This window comes from Engystomops pustulosus, chromosome 3 (genome assembly GCF_040894005.1).
Source record: "Engystomops pustulosus chromosome 3, aEngPut4.maternal, whole genome shotgun sequence".
Taxonomy (NCBI): Eukaryota; Metazoa; Chordata; class Amphibia; order Anura; family Leptodactylidae; genus Engystomops; species Engystomops pustulosus.
The window spans coordinates 235,127,670-235,151,479 of record NC_092413.1 but is presented as its reverse complement, the minus strand read 5'-3'; the positions used below and the strand labels follow the sequence as shown (position 1 = coordinate 235,151,479).

General features: G+C 47.5%; 1 protein-coding gene across 1 annotated transcript in view; it reads left to right on the top strand.

The window, feature by feature from the left end:
• Positions 1 to 23,810, top strand: part of LOC140123034 (uncharacterized) — a 126,740-nt gene that overhangs the window by 99,436 nt on the left and 3,494 nt on the right. The window contains exons 3-4 of the mRNA XM_072144286.1: positions 2,547 to 2,720; positions 2,799 to 2,922. Coding sequence (XP_072000387.1) covers positions 2,547 to 2,720; positions 2,799 to 2,922 — 298 coding nt within the window. The remainder of the gene's footprint in view (positions 1 to 2,546; positions 2,721 to 2,798; positions 2,923 to 23,810) is intronic.

Below are 23,810 nucleotides of genomic sequence, written 5' to 3'. Positions count from 1 at the left end.
CTAAATAACATTGATGGTTCTGTTATATAGAATTGTTTCCCCTAAATCCCTTCCTTATCCAATCCCTTCCCTTCCTTGGTTGAATTTGATGGACAAGTGTCTTTTTTCAACCGTATAAACTATGTCTGATGTCCCATGAGCCGCAGACGTGTTCTAGAAGATGTTTGTAGGAATTTTCTTAAGACCTGAGGGAACATTTGTCTTTTTATGCAGAGTGGAATGTGGTCCCACCCAATACGTGTCTCCGGTCATACAAGGGCGGTTCTCGTTCTCGTGTTAGAAATGAAGACAACATTTTTCTAAATTTTTTTTTAACATAGTCCCCTTTTAGAAGGATTCACTTCTCCCAACGTTCCTGCCTTTTTTTTTAACCCCTCCAAAAATAAGAATTTGTCAAACTCTCCAAAATACTCCTCTGTCTCGGCGAAGACTTCCTTGTTTTAGCAAAAAAATTTTTCCAGAGAGCCATCGTGTTCGGGAACTAGAAAATGTCACAGGGAGCCCGATGGGGTGAATACGGGGGGTGTGGCAGGGAGGCCAGATGGGGTGAATACGGGGGGTGCGGCAGTCGCGGGGAGGCCAGATGGGGTGAATACGGGAGGTGCGGCAGTCGCGGGGAGGCCAGATGGGGTGAATACGGGGGGTGTGGCAGTGAGCCAGATGAGGTGAATACGGGGGGTGCGGCAGTCGCGGGGAGGCCAGATGGGTGAATACGGGGGGTGCGGCAGTGGCAGGGAGCTAGATGGGGGGAATACGGGGGGTGCGGCAGTCGCGGGGAGCCAGATGGGGTGAATACGGGGGGTGCGGCAGTGGCGGGGAGCTAGATGGGGGGAATACGGGGGGTGCGGCAGTCGCTGGGAGCCGGATGGGGTGAATACGGGGGGTGCGGCAGCAATTCATAACGCAATTCATGGAGTTTGACAACTCCGGATGAATGTGCTGGTGCGTTATCGTGGTCATGCGGCTGAGTCTCCTTCAATTTTTTGTCGAAGCGTTCCAATAACTCGCTGTAGTATTGTCCAGTGATCGTTCTTTCTTTTTCTAAAAAATCCATGAGGATGATGCCGTTTGCATCCCAAAAAATCGTTGCCATGACTTTTCCGGCAGATGGGAGCGTCTCCGCCTTCTTTGGAGCGGATTCCCCGGGATTGTTCTGATTGCTACTTAGTTTCTGGTGTGTAATGATGAATCGAGGTTTCATCAACGGCGACAACTCGACGCAAAAACTCTTCGGATTTCGCTTAAATTGCTCCAAACACGAAGCTTCGGAGTTACCAGCCGCATCCGCTTGTTGTCCACCGTGAGCAATCGCGGAAGCCATCGGCCGACAATTTTTTTCAGTGCCAACTTATCATGTAAAATATGACTTGCTGTTCCGGTCGTCGCACCTACGTCTTCTGCTACTTTGCGCACTTTCGTTCGCCGAGTTTCATGTTGTGGACTTTTTGAATGATTTCCTCGGTAACCGCGTCTGCCGGGCGTCCTGGTCGCTCCTCATCAAAAACTGATGATCGCCCACATTTAAATTCATTGAACCAATGTCTAACTGTGGTCATAGATGGCGAAGTGTCCCCATAAACAGCCAATCACTTTGCTTCTATCTCCTCACATTTTTTCCCATCCAAAAACAAAAAGCAAATTAGCGAACAATAATCACTAAACACGTCTTACTCAAATGGCGCCAAATCCAAACTAACCAATCAATCAGTCTGCAATTGGTTTTGTCGTTGTTTGATAGATGGCAGCACATCGATGATAACACCAACTTCCCTCAGGAACGTCCTCTGTCCTCAAACACGGGGACTTATTGTACCGCCCTCGTATTTGGTCTCTTCGGTCACGAGTTTTTCCAGCTGCTTTTCATCTCCGATGGATCATGTGAGGTGATGGGATAAGGATTGGTGCCGCTGCACGTTAAAGCCCTACGTGACAAGTCTCCAGTATCCCATTACCCAGTCATGATCGGGCCAGTTCCTTCAGGGAAACCAACTGTTCTGTGCACATATTTGGTCTTCGGTTTCCTCCATCTTGGCACCTTCTCACCTATCAGCTTTTCCACCTTGACTTCTAGGATGATAACATGGACCTGCATTTGCTCACAATATTTTTGCATATCACTTATTAAAACATAAGACTCTTAATCTGACTGCTCCACCAATACCTCCTCCCATCCATGTACAGCGGCTGAGGTATCATGTAGCGTTGGTTCAGGCAGAGGCTCACTATTTCCTGGAGAAGAACTAGTAATTCTTTCCCACAATACTTACTATGTAAGACTATTGTCCCGGATGATGTGGCCCCTGTATGGATGAGGGCCCCTCAAGTACTAGATCATCCAGTTTCCTCATCTTCTCCTCCAGACGCTCCTTCTCCTGAGTGACCACCCAGGATGGACAAGGACGAGATCACCAGAAGAATATTAAACTTCACCCTGGAGATCATCTACCTGCTGAGCGGAGAGGTAATGGCCTCCACATTTCTAATAAATTCAGAAGAGACCTGGATGTGTGGAAGGGTTCCCCCTAAATGTCCTTTCCCATACACAGGCTTATACATTAGTGAAGAAGACATCAGATGACCCTGAGGCCCCCAGCAGCCATCTCCAGGAGTCAGGAGGATGGAGTTGGAGCCCCAGTGCAAAGCTTCCTCCTCACCCCCAGATCCATGAGCAGAGGATCCTAGAACTGACCATGAAGATGACTGCGCTGCTGACTGGAGAGGTGACACTGCTGGGGATGCTGGGAAATGATCCGGCACTGGAGGGGTCTGGGTGATGACTGTGTCATTGTGTGTGTCAGGTTCCTATAAGGTGTCAGGATGTGGCTGTGTATTTCTCCATGGAGGAGCGGGAGTATATAGAGGGACACAAGGACCTGTACCAGGACGTCATGATGGAGGACCCCCGGCCCCGCACATCACACGGTAAGAGGTGATCTATATACAGGATAATCTATAAACCAAGAGTAAAAGTCACATACATAAATTATTTTATCATAAAAATACTATAAACAACGATTCCCAAACTTACAAAAGTCCTGAAAAGTCTTATATGGGATAATCCTCCCGACATGTAACCTATCAGTATAAATACGTAGTGTACAGTATATATATATACATAGGATGCGGCCGATGGATACCCCCCTGCGTTTCGCTGTAATCCTGCTTCCACAGGAATGTACAAGGTAAGTATTCAAAGCAATTACTTGGTTCAGATTAGCAAAAGCAAAACCTAAAAGCAATAAATAACTAGTCACTTGCTCTCCTTGCTTATGAAATCAACTTTTAAAATGATGCTAATGAGCATGGAGTGTTTTCACCAGGTGGTCTATCTTCACAGGCTGTTACACTGTCTCGCTCACCCCCTGCAACCCTCCCTCTTCTTCCCTCTTATTGTGTGTTGCTGCTTTGAGCTTACAGTAGGCAGAGGAAGGGGGAGACAGTGTAACAGCCTGTGAAGACACAGTACGGAGGGGCTCAGGAAGAGTCCTTTGGTTTATTAGCATCATTTTAGAGTAAAGGAGGCCGTGGATAACAAGTATGAGACGCTTTCCACAGTCCTTGTGCCTGGACCTGTGAGTCTCTCTGCTCTATCATGATGGATTCTGATGGGTGATTTCCTTTCATGGCTCTCAGCTCTGAGAAGATTGAATATGACATGGAACCCCTGTTGCTCCAAAAAGGGGCCCTGTATTCTGAGAGAATCTGCTTCTTTGTTCTGCCAAAGATCAAGTTCTAGTGGGTCTTCCCTGATTTCGGCTACATACACCAGTTTTGAACTGGGTCAGTGATGAAGTCCTGCAATAGGGACCTCGCTGCTGTCTGAGACACTGGCCATGTTTGCGTATATCAAGAGAACCTAGAAAGGTTCCGGAGACAAAGTCTTCTCCAGCCTGAGCTGGGCTTTTCATAGAGAAGAAGGATGGATCTCTCCGTCAATGCAAAAACCACCGTGGTCTGAACACGATCAAGAAAAAGTTTCCCTTGCTGGTAATCTTGGATCTCTATGCCAGGATCTGAGGAGCTGAAACCTTCACAAAGCTGCATCTCCAAGGGAGGGACCTATAACTTGAGTTGTATCCATGAAAATGATGACGTTCAACACCAGAGACGGTCGTTATGAGAATCCAGTGAAGCCCTGTGGTATTTGTAACGCTCCAGTTGTATCCCATGATTTTCTGGAGGACGTCTTGTTGTACACCTTCTGGTTGGCATCTGTTCCTCTGATTTGACGATGCACTGGAGAAACGTTTGTTTAGATTTATCGGAGTTGAGTCATCTGTCGGGAGGATCTGCAAACCCAGTGATTATTTATACTGACACAAATCCTGACTGACTTATAATCTGTGTCTGAATATCAAGCTCCATTTCATCATCCTGAAAGAGGATCATTAGTGTATATATATATATATCTCAAAGTGTATTGACCAAGAAAATGTACGGATTATAGAAGCCAATGGCCAGAGAAGAAAATCGACTCCCGTAGCAATGGTATAAGCACAATAAAACACCTACATCTTATACTGACAATGAAAGCTACACAGTTACATCTTTACACGATTCTTCAAAAATGGGAAAATCCGAACGTTTCTGCAACCATGTGTCATAGTGTAATGATAGGATTAGATCAGGGATCAGAAGGACAGCCCTAAAGCATCTTAAAGTCAAGGCAGTGCAGGTTCCTCACAGAATACAATCCCACGCTAGGGCCTCAATTGCCTCCATTGGGGAAGCTCCATGAGCATATCATTGACCCTTCTCTAATTGTTGTTCCACTCCATCCAATAACTTACAAGAGTAGAATTGCACAGGCACTGCTAATTATCTGGACAATATCCCATTAAGAATGGGGGGTCGGAAGGCGCCGGTGTGCTCACAGGTGGTTCTCAACTGCTTCAAACTGACACATATGCAATGAATGGAGAAGCAAAGAATAACGGCACCGAAGAAAGTGAAAACACACGGGGGGTGAGCGGCACCAGGCAGCGCCGTCTCCAGGCAATGCGGCTCTCAAGATTTTTCACTGCCACTTTTGTTCCTACAGCTGACAGAGAAAAGATTATCTCATGGGGCACAATTCTTGTTTATTCCTAGACTCGAAAGACTCTGGACTTTATTGCTCTCCAATACTGGTAACCTACATTCTCCAAGAATGTGCAGGAGTCTCTACCCATTCTAGACCCACAGCCGCGTCCTGATAGACCTTGACATCATATCGCCATGGATTTCATCACTTACTCCCTACATTGACCATATATTATACCATCTGGGTCTATGTTGACTACTTTTTTAAAATGGTGCGCGTCATTCCGCTGTCTGATCTTCCCTCATCTTCCTTCTCGTCTTGCAATTCTGTTTATTCCGCACAAATTCCCTTCATTGTCTCTGACCGAGGTGTCTAATTCACATCTACATTCCGGAGAGCTTTATGTGAACTGCTAGATATAAAATTGGACTTTTCTTCCGCATAACATCCAGATTCCAATGATCAAGTAAAACGTTTCAGGCTGATTTTTGAGGGACACCATTGCCTAGATTTTTTTGGCCCATTTGAAGTTCTGCAACGAATTATCCCTGTGCCTTACAATCTTTGTTTGCCTAGGAATTCTTTACTCCTTCCATGTTTCTCTACTCAAACCCCGTGGCCCCTTATAGTTTTTGTATAAACTCGGTTGCACTTTTTTCTCCAGGTGGTTCCACTGATGTTTTGGAGGTTGCGGTTACCTTTTGTCTTGTAGACTGGAGGGGCTTTGGTGCTCAAGAAAGAACATTTAAAGAAAATATGAATTCTCCAGTTTCAAAAGGCTTCTCAAAACCTTGTTTTGTGCCTGTGTTTCCCTGTGTGGCTTGTTTCCGATCCTGTCCTGCCTGCCACAACTGTCTGTCCTTTCCCGGACACTGCTTGTATGCAGGCCATTCACTTGCCTGATCCCTTGATGCCACGCATCTGTGCCTCCTTGCCCACTGGGCCAGCAGCTATCCACACTGGGACCACCACAAGAGAAAGCAGCTCTGCAGCAAAGTCCAGGTCCCTGTATAGGGGTGAAAGGGTGAATAGCAGAGAGGAGAATGGAGAAGAAGCTAAATGCATGAAAACATGAATGCCCGTGGCAGCCTGAAGAAGTCCAATCCTTTCGCTTTCTCGCTTGTACTGTGTGAAGGTCGGTGATTAACTGTTCCCCATGAACCAAGTCCCAGAGGTGATCAACGGGAGAATCCTCATGAGGAGCAGAATACTCAAAATATAAAAAACTAATCTAAATACTTTGTGTAAATAAGTGAATAAAGTTGTCAAGGAAAATTGCCCAAATTGGCGAGTTACACTACCAAGGCAAGGAGGAGGAGCTGAAATGGTTAATAGTGTAAGAAAGGGAAAGTAGAATCACAAAGCAACTCACATAATGTCACAAAACTGAAAAAAATTACGGGCCAAAGATACTATGGGAGATGACCATAAGGGTCTTTGCATACACAAGGTTTTCAAACCGTCCTCGCTGCAAAGGTGAGTTTGGAATTATTTGAGTCTGGTTTCCAGCTTTGGAATGGAGTAACACAGGAAAGACGCACTGTCCTTTCTGAAGATTAGTTCTAGACTGCTTTATTCTCCTGGCACTGAAACTCTTATATGGAAAGTCATAACACACTCTGCAAGGGGCGTGCAAGTACACAAGCGGGCGATACTATTGGGTGGTGTGACCCTGGAAATGCAACACTATTGGATGTAAGCACACAAAGGAATGTAGAACCATTGGCTGTCTTCACATAAACAAAATGCCCCGGTGCTCCTCTGGATACCTTCCTCTAGGTGGTGCTAGCGAGCGCTAAGTCTTTTTGTGCTTTGCTTAGGGACGAACCCCACCCAAACTTTAGTTTTCACTACATGAAGTTATGTAAAATGAATGCTGAGTCTTTAAAATGTCTGACAGTTTGTAAGATGGCGTCCAAGACCAGTGTGATATCCTTAACATTTCCCCCCTTTTGAGTCTTATTGGCCTGTAACTTTGTCCAGGTACCTTTAGGTAGGCTAAGCCCTTAGCTGCTGGACTTGTTAACTCTTCACCAGATCCCCTGGAGGCCAGTCACTCGGGAGTTACAGGCCTGCATACTGAAATTACATCATTGTGTTTCCATAGTTTATGGGTTTATTAACAGGCTGGTTCTTCAACAAGACGGTATCCTCCACACCGGACACTTCTCCTGTCGTGGTTCTTACCGCCTAGACGGCCATCTGGGACATGGTGCACTTGATGAGGGGGACCACACAACACGCAATAAGTGACCAGAGCAAAATCACAATCCCCAATATCACCTCCACTTAAAGAAAACCCTTCCATTCCGCCAACCACAAAGTGAAGGGCAAAGTGTCCACCCCAGAGTTTCTCTTGAGGTTTCCTGGACAGTCCTTCAACCTTTTCAAGAGCATGGGTAATGGATCCATAGGGGGCGATGTCATCCGGCATGTACATGTAACAAGCTGCTCCCAGCATCTTACAGACTCCTCCCTTCTCAGCAAGGATCATGTCCAAAGCCATGCGGTTCTGGAAAGCATCTCGGATATAACTCACAAATCTCTGTTGATTACAATAAAACAGTTATAACCCAATCAACATCTTTGCTCAGCTATCTGGGGAATAATGGACTCTAGTCCTGCTCATATCTGATTGTGGGCCTTGTACTCATCTGGGACCCCCCTTGGTGCTCCCACTGTATCTATATACACGTTGTCATCTAGGGGCTTCTCTTAGACCTCCAGAATCCTTTGGGATTCTCTACCTTTCCTTTATGTGTCTGATCAAACATCCTTGGGGATCACGAGGAAGGAATGCACAAACTTTATCACTGTACACTCACCTTCTCACCTGACCTGACTCTCCTATCCCTACAAATCCTGTACACATCAGACACTGCTAATACAGGGTTACCTGTGCTGTCAATGTTATAGAAGGTCATTGTCTTGTTGCACCAACCGTAGATAAAGTCTCCTACCCTAGGGGGCATCCTGGTCACCCCTATAGATACAGTGATAGTCATGGTTGGGTGTCCCTGAGCATACAGTCAGTCAGAAGAGACCAGCTAGCAAGAAGAATAAGTAAGTTTGAAGATAGAAAGCATGCTGACTTCCCTCTAGCTTCACAGACGTGGCACTCGTCAGCAGGACTCAGAAAGGACCAGACTCTCTCTCTCTGGTGTCTCTTTACTACCACGTAGTCTCCAGGCTTCAGATTTTGCATCCTGAGGTCTCTGTCTGGATCTGAAAAAGGAATCAGAAACACTTTTGTGGACCTTTTCCAAGGCCTGGCTCAACTGTGTGGCATGTTCCACCTGGTTTCCTGCCATCAGCTGTAGGGTCTGTGGGAAGTAGGGGCCTAGTCTGGGTGCACAGCCAAAAAGTACTTCAAATGGGATAATCCTGTTAAGGGTGGTCCTAACTGAATAGAGGGCAGCACGCGTGCCATGGTTTCCCTGTTACTTCCATGGCCTCCTGGATCTCTAACTTAAGAGTGCCATTTAGTTTCTTAATCCCACCACTAACTTGGGAAAGGTAAGGGGCGTGCAGGGCCTGTTCTACACCCAGGAGGGACAAGGTTTCAGGTCTTTACCTGTCCAGTGAAGTGGGTTCTGCGACCGTACTCTATGGTCTCTGGAAGTCCAAACCTGTAGGAAAAATTTCACTCACCAACTTCTTGGCTGCAGCTCTGACAGTAGCCCTGGTCATGGGAAAAGCTTCTGGCCACCCTGGAAAGAGATCAATGCACACAGGCACGTACTCCTACGTACCACACTTTGGTAGCTGGATAAAATCCATCTGCAGTCTTAGGAAGGGATACAGCAGCTTGAGTGTCACCTTCTGTGGGGTCTTTACCACCTTACCCGGGTTGTGGCGGGCACAGACTATACAGGCTTTCACTAGTCTAGTGACAGGGGTAGTAATGCCCGGGGCAAACCACTGGTGGTTTATGAGCACTAGCATGGCCATTTTGGATGTGTGTGTGTCTGTGGGCTACTTGACTTACTGTCGGGTGCAGGGCTCCGGGCAGGCACACCCTCTCTCCCAGCATCCAGGTCACATCGGCATCTGGGCTCCAGCTTTCCTCCACACTTCCTTCACTTCTGATGACTCTCGGGCCACTTGGGACTGGAACACCTGTGGATCAAACTTTTTAGGTCAGAACTCACCGCTGAGACTTCAGGACAGTCTCTGGTTCCATCTGTGCAGCTGCCTTCACCATCCCGTCAGCCACATACTTGCCCTTGGCTTGTGGAGTTACCAAATTGTGTGTGCTTTTACTTTTATTATCCCCACCTCTTGTGGAAGTAAGCGAGCATCCATGAGCTCTTTAATCAGCGTGCCATGCTCAAAGGGGGTCCCTGCAGAGGTGAGGAAATCTCTAGCCTTCCATATGGGTTCATAGTCGTGTTTAGACCCCAGGACTATACCTTGAGTATAGATGTTTGCCCTTTTACCTTCCACCAGCTGTAGCACTTCCCTTTTTTTTAAAAGAATTTATTTTTGCAGTTTTTTGAAATTTTATACAATTACAATAAACAAAACCGAAGAACAAGATTGTCTGTCACATATTTCCTTCCCCCCATTACAGGATTATTATGTAACATCCATGGTAACAGTCAGGGTCTTGCTGCGTTCCAAAATTAACTGAGGGATATTACACAGTAAATGACAGCAGGATACTGTAGCCAGACGTCTTGATACAACACAAATAACTATTGACACATAGACAATCAGTCACACACATAGACAATCAGTCACACACACACACCAGAACACTCAGTCTCCTTCATTATGGAGAGAAGTAGATATCACATGTGATTATAAGGCAGTATGGGGAGTCACACACACACACACACACATACCAGCACGCTCAGTCTCCTTCATTATGGAGAGAAGTAGATATCACATGTGATTATAAGGCTGTATGGGGAGTCACACACACACACACACATACACACCAGCACGCTCAGTCTCCTTCATTATGGAGAGAAGTAGATATCACATGTGATTATAAGGCTGTATGGGGAGTCACGCACCATCTGGACCAGATGTCATCAAACTTCTGGGGACACTTCCTGTTGGCATACAGAGACCGGTAGTGGGGAATGACGCTGTTAATGAGTAGTATCCATCTTTAATGGGGGGGCTCCTGGTCCTTCCAGGTCATCATCACCACTTTTCGGGCGTAGTATAAGACAAACCTAAAGAAAATTTTGTCATAGTGGCCATTGATAACTTCATTTATAATGCCGAGGAGACACACAGAGGGAGACAGTAAACGTGTGAAATCAAAGTGTAGATTTAGGAACTCCAGCACTTCGGACCAGAAGACATGAACCCTAGGACAGGACCAGACACAGTGCAGGAAGGATCCGACTTTAGCCTGACAGCGAAAGCAAAGATCATTGGGCATTGCTCCTATGCGGAATGGTCTAGCAGGGGTGAAATATACTCGATGGAGGAATTTAGATTGGATCAGGAAGTCCCTCGCACTCACTACAGATGTGAAGTAGGACAGTTCGACCTCCCTCCAGTCATCATCTGACAGGTCAGGGATATCCTGTCTCCAGCGTTCACAGGCTCTATCAAACGTTCTGGAGTTTTGCTCTTGTAATAGAGCATAGCACTGAGTGAGTGGCTTAGGGAGGTCCGGGGTACTCATCAGAGTCTCTAGTTTCACTGTCAGGCTAAAGGAGCCAAATTGGGCTTTGAATGCGTGTCGCAGTTGCGTGTAGTGGAAGCTGGCCGTATCGGGTACAGTATGTCTCTCCCTTATCTCGTTAAAGCTGAGTAATTCTGCTTCCGGAGATAATAGCTGACCTACAAATTTCACCCCCGCCGCCCCCCACATTGTCCAGCCTGGGAGGGAGAGGAAGTGAGAAAGCCACGGATTGAGCCACAATGGAGTCCTAGGCGAAAGAGGGGGAGAGCTGCTCGGTTCTACCAGGGATTGCGCCCTACGCCAGCACACCGCTACCGTACGTAGGGGGAGTGGGGTATCAGATGGGGACTTGTATCTGTACAGCAGGTTTGTAAGGGCTTCGTAGGAACCTACCAGGGCCCCAGCCAGTGCAGTAGCTGCATTACCCATGTCTATATCTATCCACCACTGGGCATATACTAGCTGGGAAGCCAGGTAATAAAGATACAGATCCGGGGCAGCCAGTCCACCCCTAGACTTGGGCACCACTCTGCCAGTAGAAGGACCTGAGAATGCCGTCTATGCGTTTAAACAGGCTCTTAGGAAGCAGTATAGGACAGGCATGGAAAAGGTATAGAAATTTTGGGAGAAAGATCATTTTAAATATATTAATGCGCCCGTACAAAGACAGGGGGAGAGTGGACCAGGCTTTTAGGCGCGATTCCGTTGCAGCTATCAAGGGTGTAATGTTTAACTCCGTATATGCCTGGACCCTGCGTGACACCTGGACTCCCAGATATTTAAAGGTGGACACCACCTGGACTGGGACGGGGAGGGAGTGTACCCCTACATCAGGTAAGGGAAAGAGGGCCGATTTGTCCCAGTTAACCCGGAGACCTGAGAACCCCCCATAGCGTTCTATCAGGGACAGAAGGGATTCCAGAGAGGGGCCCACATCCCCAAGGTATACAAGTGTATCATCAGCATAGATACCTTTTCCATAATAGTACCTCTAGTAATGCCTTTAATGCCCTCAGAGTGGCGGATCGCCACAGCGAGGGGTTCAATGGCGAGTGCGAAGAGGAGGGGAGATAGTGGGCAACCCTGTCTAGTGCCCCTGGCCATAGGGAGAGTAGGTGAGATATTAAGATTGGTCCGTACCCTAGCCTTAGGATCGTTATACAGTAGTTTAACTAATGCTGTAAATCGAGGGCCAATACCCATTCTAGGCAAGAGGGTCCACAAATAGGGCCACTCCACAGAATCAAACGCTTTGCAATTATCTAAGGATAATATAAACCCAGGGTCTGGAGACCGCTCTGCCTCTGCAATGTTCAGGTGTAGTCTTTGTATATTTATGTCAGCTCCCCTCCCAGGCATAAAGCCTGTCTGGTCTGGGTGAACCAAGGATAATATTACTTTGTTGAGCCTTGTTGCCAGAATTTTTGCTAGTATTTTAACATCTGAGTTTAGGAGGGAAATTGGATGGTATGAGTCGGGAAGCAGAGGGTCCTCGCCAGGCTTAGGAAGAACTACAATAAGGGCCTCTCGCATGGAGTCAGGAAGGGAACCGCTGTCAAGCGCATCGGAGTACAGGCTAAGGAGATGGGGGACCAGAGTCTCACAGTTATCCCTATACCACTCACCTCCCAGCCAGGTGTCTTACCGGGGGGCAACGATTGGATGGCCTGTTCCACCTCCTCCGCCGAGAGCAGGGCATCAAGCTCCGATGTCTGTGCCGGTGTGAGTCTCCAAAGTGGAAGACTGTCAAGGAATCTGGAGATCTCGACGGAAGAGGCGGACAATCTGGAGCTGTAAAGAGAAGAATAGAATTCATGAAATACCATGTTAATGGCCCGGGGTTCTGTGATCAATACTCCGCCACCATTGATAATAGAGGGAACGGAAGCACAGGGACATTCAGCCCGCGAGAGATACGCAAGCAGCTTCCCGTTTTTATCTCCGAATTCAAAGATAGACACCTCCCTGGCTAGCAGGCGCTTGCTGGTGCGCTCCTTCACTACAGCTAGGTGATTTCTCTGCGCTTGAGCCCAAGTCTTTTTATTCCCCGGAGTAGGTTTCTCTAGATAATCCTTTTCTGCAGTCACCAGTGCAGCGGTCAGCCTTTCCTCCTGCGCATTTAAAGACTTTCTATGGCCAGCTATGCCCGACATGAATGCTCCCCGCACCGAGGACTTGTACGAGTCCCAGACTAGAAGGGGATCAGGATGGGTTGAGTGTACATCCCAGAACTCGCTGTGTGCTGCCCTAACAGTACTCTGGACCGCTGGGGATAGGAGCCAGGCCGGGTGCAGGCGCCATAAGTGGGAGTCGCTGGGGGGGCCTATAAGGAGACTGATGAGCAAGGCGGAGTGGTCTGATGCACTGCGCGGGCAATAGGATACCTGATCAACGTGCGGCAACATATCTGGGGAGACAAAGGCCAGATCAATCCGAGAGAAGCTCTTATGCACAGAGGAATAAAATGAGTATTCTCTCTCTTGAGGGTGTTTACTACGCCAAACATCGGCGAGGTCTAGGGAAGTGAGCCACTCATTCAGACGGACCGAGCCTGTGTCTAGGCCACTTGTGCGATCCAAGGAGGGATTAGGGACAGCATTGAAGTCACCAATGCAGAGTATCGGACTTGGAGGCATAGCAGCCAGTTTACTGGATATTAGGTGCAATACAGCTGGGTCAAAGGGAGGGGGGACATAGACGCTATAGTGAAGGTAAAGCCCCACAAGGCGCAATGTACGATCACATAACGACCAAAGTGATCCGGCGCTACCTGTATGACTTCTATGGGAAGCGCTTTAGAAATGAGTATAGATACTCCCCTAGCGTAGACAGAGTAAGAGGAATGATAACCTCTAGCCACCCATGCCCGCTTCAGAGAGAGGACCTTCTGACCCGTAAGGTGTGTCTCTTGGATACATACAATGTGGCGGGCCTGACTCTTAATGACATCTAACATCAGGGCCCTCTTGAATTTGGAGTTGAGTCCCCTCACATTCCAACTCATTACCTTAAGTGTAGACATATTAGCGGAAGGGAAAGGGGTGTGGGGAAGGTGACGTGAGCAACCAAGCATTCATCCATTCATATCACATAGACATAGACAGACAGACAACAGTGAGCATAACAAATATAACCAGAACTGAACTAACAATCCCAAGAATACAAACCCCCTGTCTAACACCCTAACAGCAGTAGTGTAGACCTATACCCACTAACAGTCAAATAGTAGAACAGTGGTCCCTAACTCAAGACAAACCTACACCATTTGTCCCGGGACCTTCAACCCTTAATGTATAGATGATCAGGAGATTATTAGGCAGCCATATTTTGAGAGAACCAAAGAGGAGATAGGGGAGGGGGGGGGAGAAAGGAGGGAGACGTAGGGAGGTAGTGGTAACAGGGTAGTGGGGGGGAGGGAGAGGGAGGAGGAAGGGGGGGGAAGTAGGGGGGGAAGGAGAGGGGGAAGTGCCATATGTGGCGCACTGGCCAAGATGACCAAAAAGAGAACGCAAATCAGTCACAGGGTACATTTTGTGAGGCACGTAATATGTAAACAAATATTAGAAAACTGTAACAGTGATTTGGATAGATAACTATTCAAGACTAAGTCCAGCATTGTCATTGCATATCAGATAAAAGGATATGAGTCCAGTCATTCAGGAGGTGCGGGCCTCCGAGGGGCTGCATCAGCCCAGTGAAGTGCTTCGGTTGGGCAGGTGAAGAATCGAGTCTTCTGCCCGTCCACAATTGTTTCCTGACTGATGCAGAGAAATCAGGGTAGAAGGACACTCTGCTGTTGGCATAGAGAATTTCTCCCTTGGTACGGACCGCCCTGAGGATAGAGTCCCTGTCCCTAAAGTGCAGCAGTCGGGCCAAGAAGGGTCTTGGATTGCCCCCTGTAGGGCCAGGGCGGGATGGCACTCGATGGGCCCTTTCCACTGTGAAGAACGGGGAGAAGGTATCTGCAGGAAGCATATTTTTGAGCCAATTTTCAAAAAAGGATGCAGGGTCAGACCCCTCCACTTTTTCGGGGAGGCCAACCACTCGGACGTTGTTCCGTCGCAGGCGGTTTTCGAGGTCATCAGCTCTGTCGATGGATGCAGACATTTGGCGCTGAAGCTCTCTGATCTGTGTCGGCATGGGCCTCTGGACATCCTCCACCTCAGATATTCTGCGTTCAGTTTCTGTAATTCGCTCTTTAGCTTTGTGGACATCGTGTCTTAAAAGAACAAAGTCCTGTCGCAGCTCATCCACCTTGGTGACAAGTTTGGATTGGCACCCGTTAATGGCCGCCAGCACCTCTGCAAATTTGCGATCCAACTCCGTGGCCGCGTCAGGCGGATCAGCACCCTCTTCATAGCTTACAAGCTGCGGCGGGCTCTGGGAGCCTTCAAAGAGGGAGGGAGAGGAGTTTGGGGACCCCTGAGGAGAGCAGGGCTGTGTGCGGGAGAATTTCCCCAACTTTTTGGCAGCGTTCGACTGTATCTGTGCAAGAGCGGCTTGGGATGTGGAGCATTCCTGCATATCCAGGGACTGGAATGGAGGATCTTCATGGACGGATTCATCATCCGATGGAGGCGCAGATGCCCCGGACGCTGCTTTGAGCAATTTATGGTTCAATAAAAGTTTTATTGAGAAAAAAACAGAGTTGTGAAAAAATGACAGTAGTATGAACAGTAAAAACAAAGTGCAAGTACCCAGAGACCTACATAGCGGTCAAAATATTCGGGACGCAGCCCCATAATGTAGTCATGAGAAATGGCGAATAACGCAAGTGCAGACACTCAAGGCACCTTTTTGCAAAAATAAGTAATAAGAACAAACTGGGGGAAAGGGGTTAAGGGGGAGGATGGAGGGGGGAGGAAGGGAAAGTAGGGGGCGGGGGGAGAGAGAGGCCCCCCTGACTCTGCGGGATCATTGAAAAAGATATAGGTGTATCGAGAAAATGGAAAATACCTCAGTTATCAGGGGATACCCGTAAGCCAGAGTTTCTCCACTGGGTCCATTTCGACCAGGTGGAGAAGTAGGTCTCCATCCGGTTGCCGTCAGACGCACGGAGTTGTTCCATACGGCAGATACGATCTACTTCCTCGACCCACATCAAAGGGGTAGGGGGGGTCGTAGATTTCCAAAGTCTGGGGATCACCAACCTGAAGGCCACCAAAAAATGTCTTAAGATACCTTTCTTAATGTCGCGAAGGCGACCTGGTAGCATTGAGAGTAGCGCAATTGCAGGTGAGAGATCCCCAGAAGCTCCACAAATATCCTTATAGAGGTCCCAGACGGCAGACCAGATGGAGGCCACAACCTTACAATGCCACCAAACGTGGCGCATAGTTCCCAGAGCGGAGAGGCAGCGCCAACAAGTTGTCGAAGCAGATGGAAACATGTTGTGGAGGCGAACTGGGGTTCTATACCAGCGAGTAAGGATCTTGTAGTTCGTTTCTTGTATTTTACCAGAAACGGACATTTTGTGGGTGAGGATTAGGGATTTCTCCCGTGATTCCTTGGCAAAGTTCTCCCCTAGTTCCTTTTCCCAAGCCGACATGTACGGCAGGAGATGGTCCTCGGTATTGGTATCAGATAAAAGCCTATATAGGAAACACACACCATGCGAAGGTACAATTTGTTTAGAACATAGGTTCTCAAACGTGGTTAGGTCCTTGAAAAAACACTCTGTGGGGGACAGGGAAGCTAAAAAGCTCCTCAATTGGAGGTAGTGGAGCCAAGCCCCTGGGTAGCTTCCCTTTTCACCTAAAATATCAGTGAGGGGGCGTATTCCTGTATCAGAGATAAGGTCAACAATTTTTTGGGGTTTCCCATCAATAGGTTCCAGGAGTGGGGAGGATGTGAGCACTTGGGGGAGGCCTGGGAAGTCCCTGGCAGAAGAGAGTGTGCCAGGAATGTTAGTTACTTTAGAATTAGCTGCAAACTTGCTCCAGGCTTTGAATACCCCTGACATTAGGGGAGAGACTCTCAAGAGCTCCCAGTTGGTTTTGGGGGGTAACCAAAATAGGCCAGGTAGATTACTAGGGTTAGGGAAAGCACTCTCAATACCAACCCATAATTTGTCTTTGTTCTGTGAAGCGATGTCGAGGAACACTTTGCATATGGATGCTCTATAGTAGCGGGTAAAGTCCGGTAGTCCTGCCCCCCGTCCTCTTTATGTCTAGTCAGGAGGCTGTATTTTATTCTGGAGGAAGAGTCCTTCCAGATGAATTTAGTGGCAAATTTACGTAGGTGTTGGAGAAAAGATCTCGGTAGATTTAGTGGGATCGTCTGGAAAAAATAAAGGATTTTAGGTAGCGAGTCCATTTTAAGAGAGTTTATTCTGCCAAACCACGAAAGTGAGAGGGAGCTCCAGGATTTGAGGTCTGTCTCTAGAGTTCTAAGAAGAGGGGCGTAGTTGAGGTCAAATAGTCATCCAGTATCCGACGGGATCCGGACTCCTAAGTATTTTATATGACCCTTAGCCCAGGAAAAGGGAAGGGAAGAGCGTAGCGAGGAAACCATCGTTTCGGGAAGGGAGATGTTAAGGATATCGGATTTTTGTATATTAACCTTAAAGTTACTGACCTTGCTATAAATCTCGAATTCTTTCAAAATGTTGGGGAAACTGTTAACAGGGTCTGTGACATACATAAGTAGGTCATCGGCGAAGAGCGATAGTTTGTGATTTCTACCCCCTATCCTGACCCCCCCAATCGCCGGGTTTTTCCTCAGAGCGCGCGCCAGAGGTTCCAAAACTAGGGTATATAGGAAGGGTGAAAGAGGACAGCCCTGGCGGGTGCCGTTACAAATAAGGAAAGGAGCTGACAGGGAGCCGTTGACTCTGACGCTGGCAGATGGGCCTCTATATAGAGCCATGATCCTCTCCCTCGTACGACGGCCTAGGCCCACTCCTCTGAGCGAGGCCTCGAGAAACCCCCAATGGACCCTGTCAAAGGCCTTTTCGGCGTCTACTGTCAATAAACATAGGGGAATCCCCGAGCGCCTCGCCCAGGAGGAAATAGCTAAAGTTTTTATCGTGTTATCTCTCGCCTCACGTCCCGGGACAAAACCAACTTGATCTGGGTGTATGAGGTCGGGGATGAGAGGGGAGAGACGAGTTGCTATAATTTTGGCGTACATTTTGACGTCGATATTGATTAACGAAATAGGCCTATAATTGCTACAGATTTTGTGATCCTTACCGGGTTTCGGAATTACAGACATATGAGCTCTTAGCGTTTGGGGTGAGAAGGGACAGCCGCACGAGATAGAGTTGAAGAACTTGGTTAGGGTCGGAGCCAAGACCTTGCCGAAAACTTTATAAAACCTGTGGGTGAACCCGTCCGATCCCGGGCTCTTACCTACTTTAAGGTTTTTTATTGCGGACATGGTCTCCTCCTTGGTGAAGTCACTATCTAGTGAGGAAGCCGAGTCCGAGGGGATCTTCTTATGTGGGTGTTTGTCTAGATAGGAAGAAATCTCGCTATTTATCGAGGTCTGAGATTCTGAGTCTGAGATGGGGTTTAGATTGTAGAGAGGCGCGTAATAGTTCCTAAACTCCTGTAGGATCCCGGCTGGGGAATTGATGGTGTCTCCCTGAGGGGAGTTAAGAGAGATGATTGGGGGTTGGGAAGATCGTGGGTGGAGCGCTTTGGCAAGAAGCTTTCCGCATTTGTCGCCATATTCATAATAATCCTTCTTTATTTTATCTCTGAAACAGAGACTTTTTTGGTCTAGAATTTGGAGAATCTGGTGACGAATAGCGGAAATTTCAGCTCGGGTGGCATCTAGAGGGGAGGTCTTGTTCGAGGATTCTTTCGAACATAACTCTGAGAACAAGGAGAGCAGTTTGGCAGAATTTTCCCTCTTGAGACGGGCTCCGTGAGACATAAAGGTGCCCCTAATGTTTCCCTTCAGTGTCTCCCATAAGACTGGGGGGGGGGGAACTGAGGCATGGTCTATCATGAACTTAGCTACCATATCTCTGACCTCTGTTGTACAGAGTGCGTCGTTCAGGAGATTGTTGTTAAGTCGCCACGAAAAATTCTTTCGAACGTCTGCCTATGTTACCCAGCCGTCCATATACAGGGGCGTGGTTGGACCATAGGATGTTGTCAATGGTGCTCTTAGGGCCTCTGTCTAACAAAGAGTGGGAGACAAATAGGTAGTCCAGCCGACCATAACTATTGTGGGCATAGGAGTGGTGACTGTAGTCCCTAACACCAGGATGTAGAACCCTCCACAGATCTATCAGTTTTAGTTGAAGCATGGTGTGTCTTGGCCTACGAATTGCAGTATGTGATACCGAGGACCTACCTGTGGATGAGTCGAGCGAGGGTTCAAACGGGATATTGAAATCACCACCCAAGATTATTGCTGATCCTTCAGCGAAGTCGGTTAACCTCTTCAGAATTTGTAAACCAAAGTGGACCTGACCCTGGTTTGGAAAATAAACATTAGCAAAGGTGAGAATATTACCAAGGAAATCAACTTTGAGAAAAATAAATCTGCCCTCTGGGTCTACCTCTGTATTTAGCACCTTGGGCTGAAAGGACTTATGGAAGGCTATAGATACTCCACATATTTTTTGTGAAGGATGGGGGCCATGGTACCAAGATGGATAAAATTTACTAACACATCTCGGGATCTTGTCAGCTTTAAAATGAGTCTCTTGGAACATGGCCACCATGATTCTCTTCTTGTGGAGTCTATAGAGAATCTGACTTCTCTTCTCGGGTTTATTGAGGCCTCTAGTGTTATATGTACAAAATGTTAGGTCTGTCATGAGGAAGTAAGTGAGAAGCAAGGTCCGATGAGTGTCCCGCAGGCTGGAGAGAGCCAGGGGGGGAGGGGAGGCATGGGAAGGGAAAAAGGGAAGGAAAAGGGGGGGGGGAGGGATATACAAAATAAAACATAAGCATAAACATATACAACCTGGGTGCCATACGGTACCCAGTCAGACTAAGTAACGGCTATATGAGCCTTATGTGGCGACTAGCACCACCGCCCTAGCTGGGGGAAACACGGCAAATGGGAGGACAGAGCCCCCGGCCTCGCTAACAACATGGAGACCTAAAATAGGTCTGAATTATAGGGCATCCAACACGGAAAGGTTTAGCTAGAGGATAACTAGCATTTGTGGAACAAAGAGCAATGAGGCATATTACAAGATACTTATAGTAGACATGGCAGTCCATCTAGTGGTCCAGCAGTCAGGTTTCGGAGGAGCGGTCGGCAGGCTTGTTAGGGCTTTTCCTGGTAGGGGTCACCCATTTTTCTCTCGGAGGGGGTACCGGGGCCGAGTTGACTGTTGGTCAGTCCGGAAGTGATATTAGTGGGAGCTCAAAGGTACCCAGGAATTTGGGCAGGTCGCCCAGAGATCTGAATACGGCTGATTTACCATTTTTCTTAGCTATGAGCTGGAAGGGGTAGCCCCAACGATAAGGAATGTCCTTTGCTTTCAGTTCAGCCAAGAGAGGACGCAGTGCTTTACGAAGTTGGAGAGTTCGTCTTGCCAGATCAGGAAGTACAATCACCTTAGAGCCCCGGAAAGAAATCTCATTTAAGTCCCTAGCTCTGTGAAGAATAGTTTCTTTCTCCTTGTAGAAGTGAATTCGGCAGAGCCCTATGAAATATACAACGTTTAACATCCCTTTCTCTTCCCCATGAGGCACATCGTCTCCTGTCATTTGTAATAGGGCAGGGCATGGCATGGTTCCATAAACAGCTAAGAATGAAATGCCAATAATGGACATGAAAAAGAAAAAATCCAAGAACACAAAACATTAGACAGAAACATTCAGGAAAGAACATGTAGGGGAGGGGATCCTATAGTGTGTCACCCCTCGGGTCAGGAAGAGGGATGAAAGATTCAGATATTCCCATCCTCTGTAACAGTTTTGTTCATACCTCTTAAAGAGAGACGAGGGAGCCCATCAGGTGGTTTGAGCTTCAAAGAGAGCCTTAAAATCCTGGGAGTCCAATCTTATATCCCTTATCCTGGGCCGAGCAGGCAGAGGACATCTTGTGTGTGAATAGGAAAGATTTATTCTAGTCTTCCTGCATCAGGGGGGCCCCTAACTCTCTTTCCCAACTTCTTACAAATGGGAGCTCTGATGTCTTAGAGTCACCTGTCAAGATGGAGTAAATTTGGGTGATGGCATGTGGTGGGGCTGAACCCAGTCGGAATAACCCTTCGAATGCTGTGAGAGAGTCGGTGAAGGTTGCTACATCCCCAGCCCCAACTATGAAGGATCGCAGTTGCGAATACTCAAACCACGAGCTATCTGTGCGACCCTGGCATTGATTGAAGTTCCCATGTAGAGGTAGAGGGGAACCCTGCAGAATATCATACATCCGTGGGTCTTCAAGAACCCCAGAAAAGACAGCCTGGCCATTCCCGGTGGGAAGCTCGGATTGCGGAATATCTGGGTGAGTGGGCTGAGTTCACGGGACAGGGACTTCTTAACGATCAGAGATCCCCATAAACGTAAAGCGTCCCTGCGGAAGTTCGCCTGGGGCGCCGGCACAGGAAAGGTCCCCACGGCAACAGTTTGAGAAGTGAGGAGGAGCACGTCTGTTCCATCGCAACCCACTGTTTAGATACCAAATTGTATGTCCAATAAAGCAATCCAAGAAGTATAGACGCCTGTTGGTACAGTTTAAGGTCAGGAAGGCCCGCCCCCCATTGACTTTGGTCTGATCAGTGTACCTATGGATAATAAACAGGAGGGGATGGATCGTGCCTGTGTGCGTGGGGCATCAAAAGGATGGTTTTATTTAAGTTGTCCCGAGCCTCACAGCCAGGAATGTGTGTACCACTATCGGAATATGGGGGGCCAGCCTCTCTTCCAATACCTTAAACAGTGAATAATATGTCACTCCCGGGGACTGCTGCCACTGTGGGCTAGGGACCAGTGGGCTTCAGTACACTCATTGGCAGCTTGGAGGTCATAGACCGTCCTACATGTATCCGGCTGTTCTTTCTGTGTCTTTTCTTGACTGGGAAGCGGTTAAAATCATCATCTGGCTAGCAGGGGAGGAGTCTCACATCAGTTCTTGTGCGTGCTGACGTCCTCTTTAGTTAACACTCACTTTAGTCACCTCCGTAATTTCTCCTCCCAGCAGTCGAAACACGCCCCCTTGAGCTGGGCTCTTCCGGGATCGAAACTTATGTCAGTCTTACTTTGGCGTGGTCTGTGAAACTACCGACCCTGGTCTCTGTTCGTCAATCTGTCAGAGTCTTATCGATCCCTCTGTACGTCAAGTCTGGCAGAGATGTCTCTAGTCTGCTAACACGTTTGGTAACAACTCGTTACAAAACAGATGTACACTACACTGTCAGGTCATCCCCCTTATGTCCTAAAGCTGTAAACAGTTCCCGTGGATCTCCTCCATTACCGTTTTAGTCTCCGCTTTATCTCATCCAGACATACAGGACTCTCTTAACCATCAGCGTTCTGTGCTTTCTATAAAGTTCTGACTCCAACGTCTCAAACAGAAGTCATGTACACTTGTGTTGGTTTTTTAGTCATAAAGGAATAAAAGTCAGTCGTAGGCTCTGTAATACAGTTGGGAGGCTTGTCCTTGCTTAGTCTGTTTGTGGGGTACACAGGGGGACGTCACATCATACTGTATTCTTGTATCACAAGCAAATTCCTTCAAGTCTTTTAGGCTGTCAGCTCTGTCGCACCAACTTAACACTGATCGCTTTCTTTGCGCTTCAAGGCCAGTTCTCACAGACACAGATAAGGCAGCTCAGGCAGAGCCCAGCTACATAGCTGCCCCCATGATCTGACCCTGGTTAACTCTTTAAACTCCAGAAAGCGGGTACCAAAGACATTGCAAGACTTTTTATAGTAACTTTTCTCTAATCGTCAGGATCAAATAAGTTTTAACTAGACCATACCCAAACAAACAGCATCCAAGAATAATCCGAACAGAGAACTGGAATAAGATGAAATCATCTCAGCCGGTGTTTATTTCAGACATCTGTCCAGGCCCTTCAAGGGTGCTCAGCTGCTAAACTACAAGAAAACCCACAACCAGCCTTTATGGCTGCCAACAGAGTAGAGTCATAGGCAATTAATTTTCAGGGACTTGAAGGGAATATAGACTGTCCCAAGATGAAAAATGGTAGGGCGTGTCATCTTCTCTAACCACCAGATACGGGGGTGGAGTCTGCATTCCAGGCGCCATCTTTCCCTCCAAAGAAAATATAATAAAATCTCTTTTTCTCAAATTCTTTCCACATCAAAAACTTTGATATGTCCCTTATTGCCCATCTCTTTCTTTAATGGGCACTCTGTAGGATTCCTGTCACTCTGTCCTGGTCCGTCCGTAGTCACTGGTCTAAGTCTCCATTAATCAACCCCATCCACTTTCCTTTCCTTTGTGACACTATGTCAGTTGCCTTTTTAGGTCTGCAGTGTCCAGCTACAGTCTTACTTTGCTCACTACTTATATTGTGATCTGTGGAATACCTGTTTTGTTCAAGGGCTATAGATATCCTCCGTACATACAGCTCCAGACTACCCCGCTACCTATCAGTAAGTACAAATTAGAGACCTTCACACAATGTTTCAGAAATCAAGGAGTTAACGCTCAACTGTAAAATCTCCGTCAGTGTCCCTGAGGCTCTACTGTCCCTTACCGCATCACAGGGCTGATCCCAATCCTGGAGGAAAGGTACGTAAACCTGGCCAGGGTTTGTCACTGCAAACTTCCAGATTCCATACACCGCTTACAGAACAAAAACTCAACACAATCACAAATGCTCGCTGCACTGCCTCAACAATCCACAATAGGGCACTGCAGACCTTTTTCTACAACATACACTCACCGCCCACTTTATTAGGTACACCTGTCCAACTGCTTGTTAACACTTAATTTCTAATCAGCCAATCACATGGCGGCAACTCAGTGCATTTAGGCATGTAGACATGGTCAAGACAATCTCCTGCAGTTCACACCGAGCATCAGTATGGGGAAGAAAGGTGATTTGAGTGCCTTTGAACGTGTCATGGTTGTTGGTGCCAGAAGGGCTGGTCTGAGTATTTCAGAAACTGCTGATCTACTGGGATTTTCACGCACAACCATCTCTAGGGTTTACAGAGAATGGTCCGAAAAAGAAAAAATATGAGCGGCAGT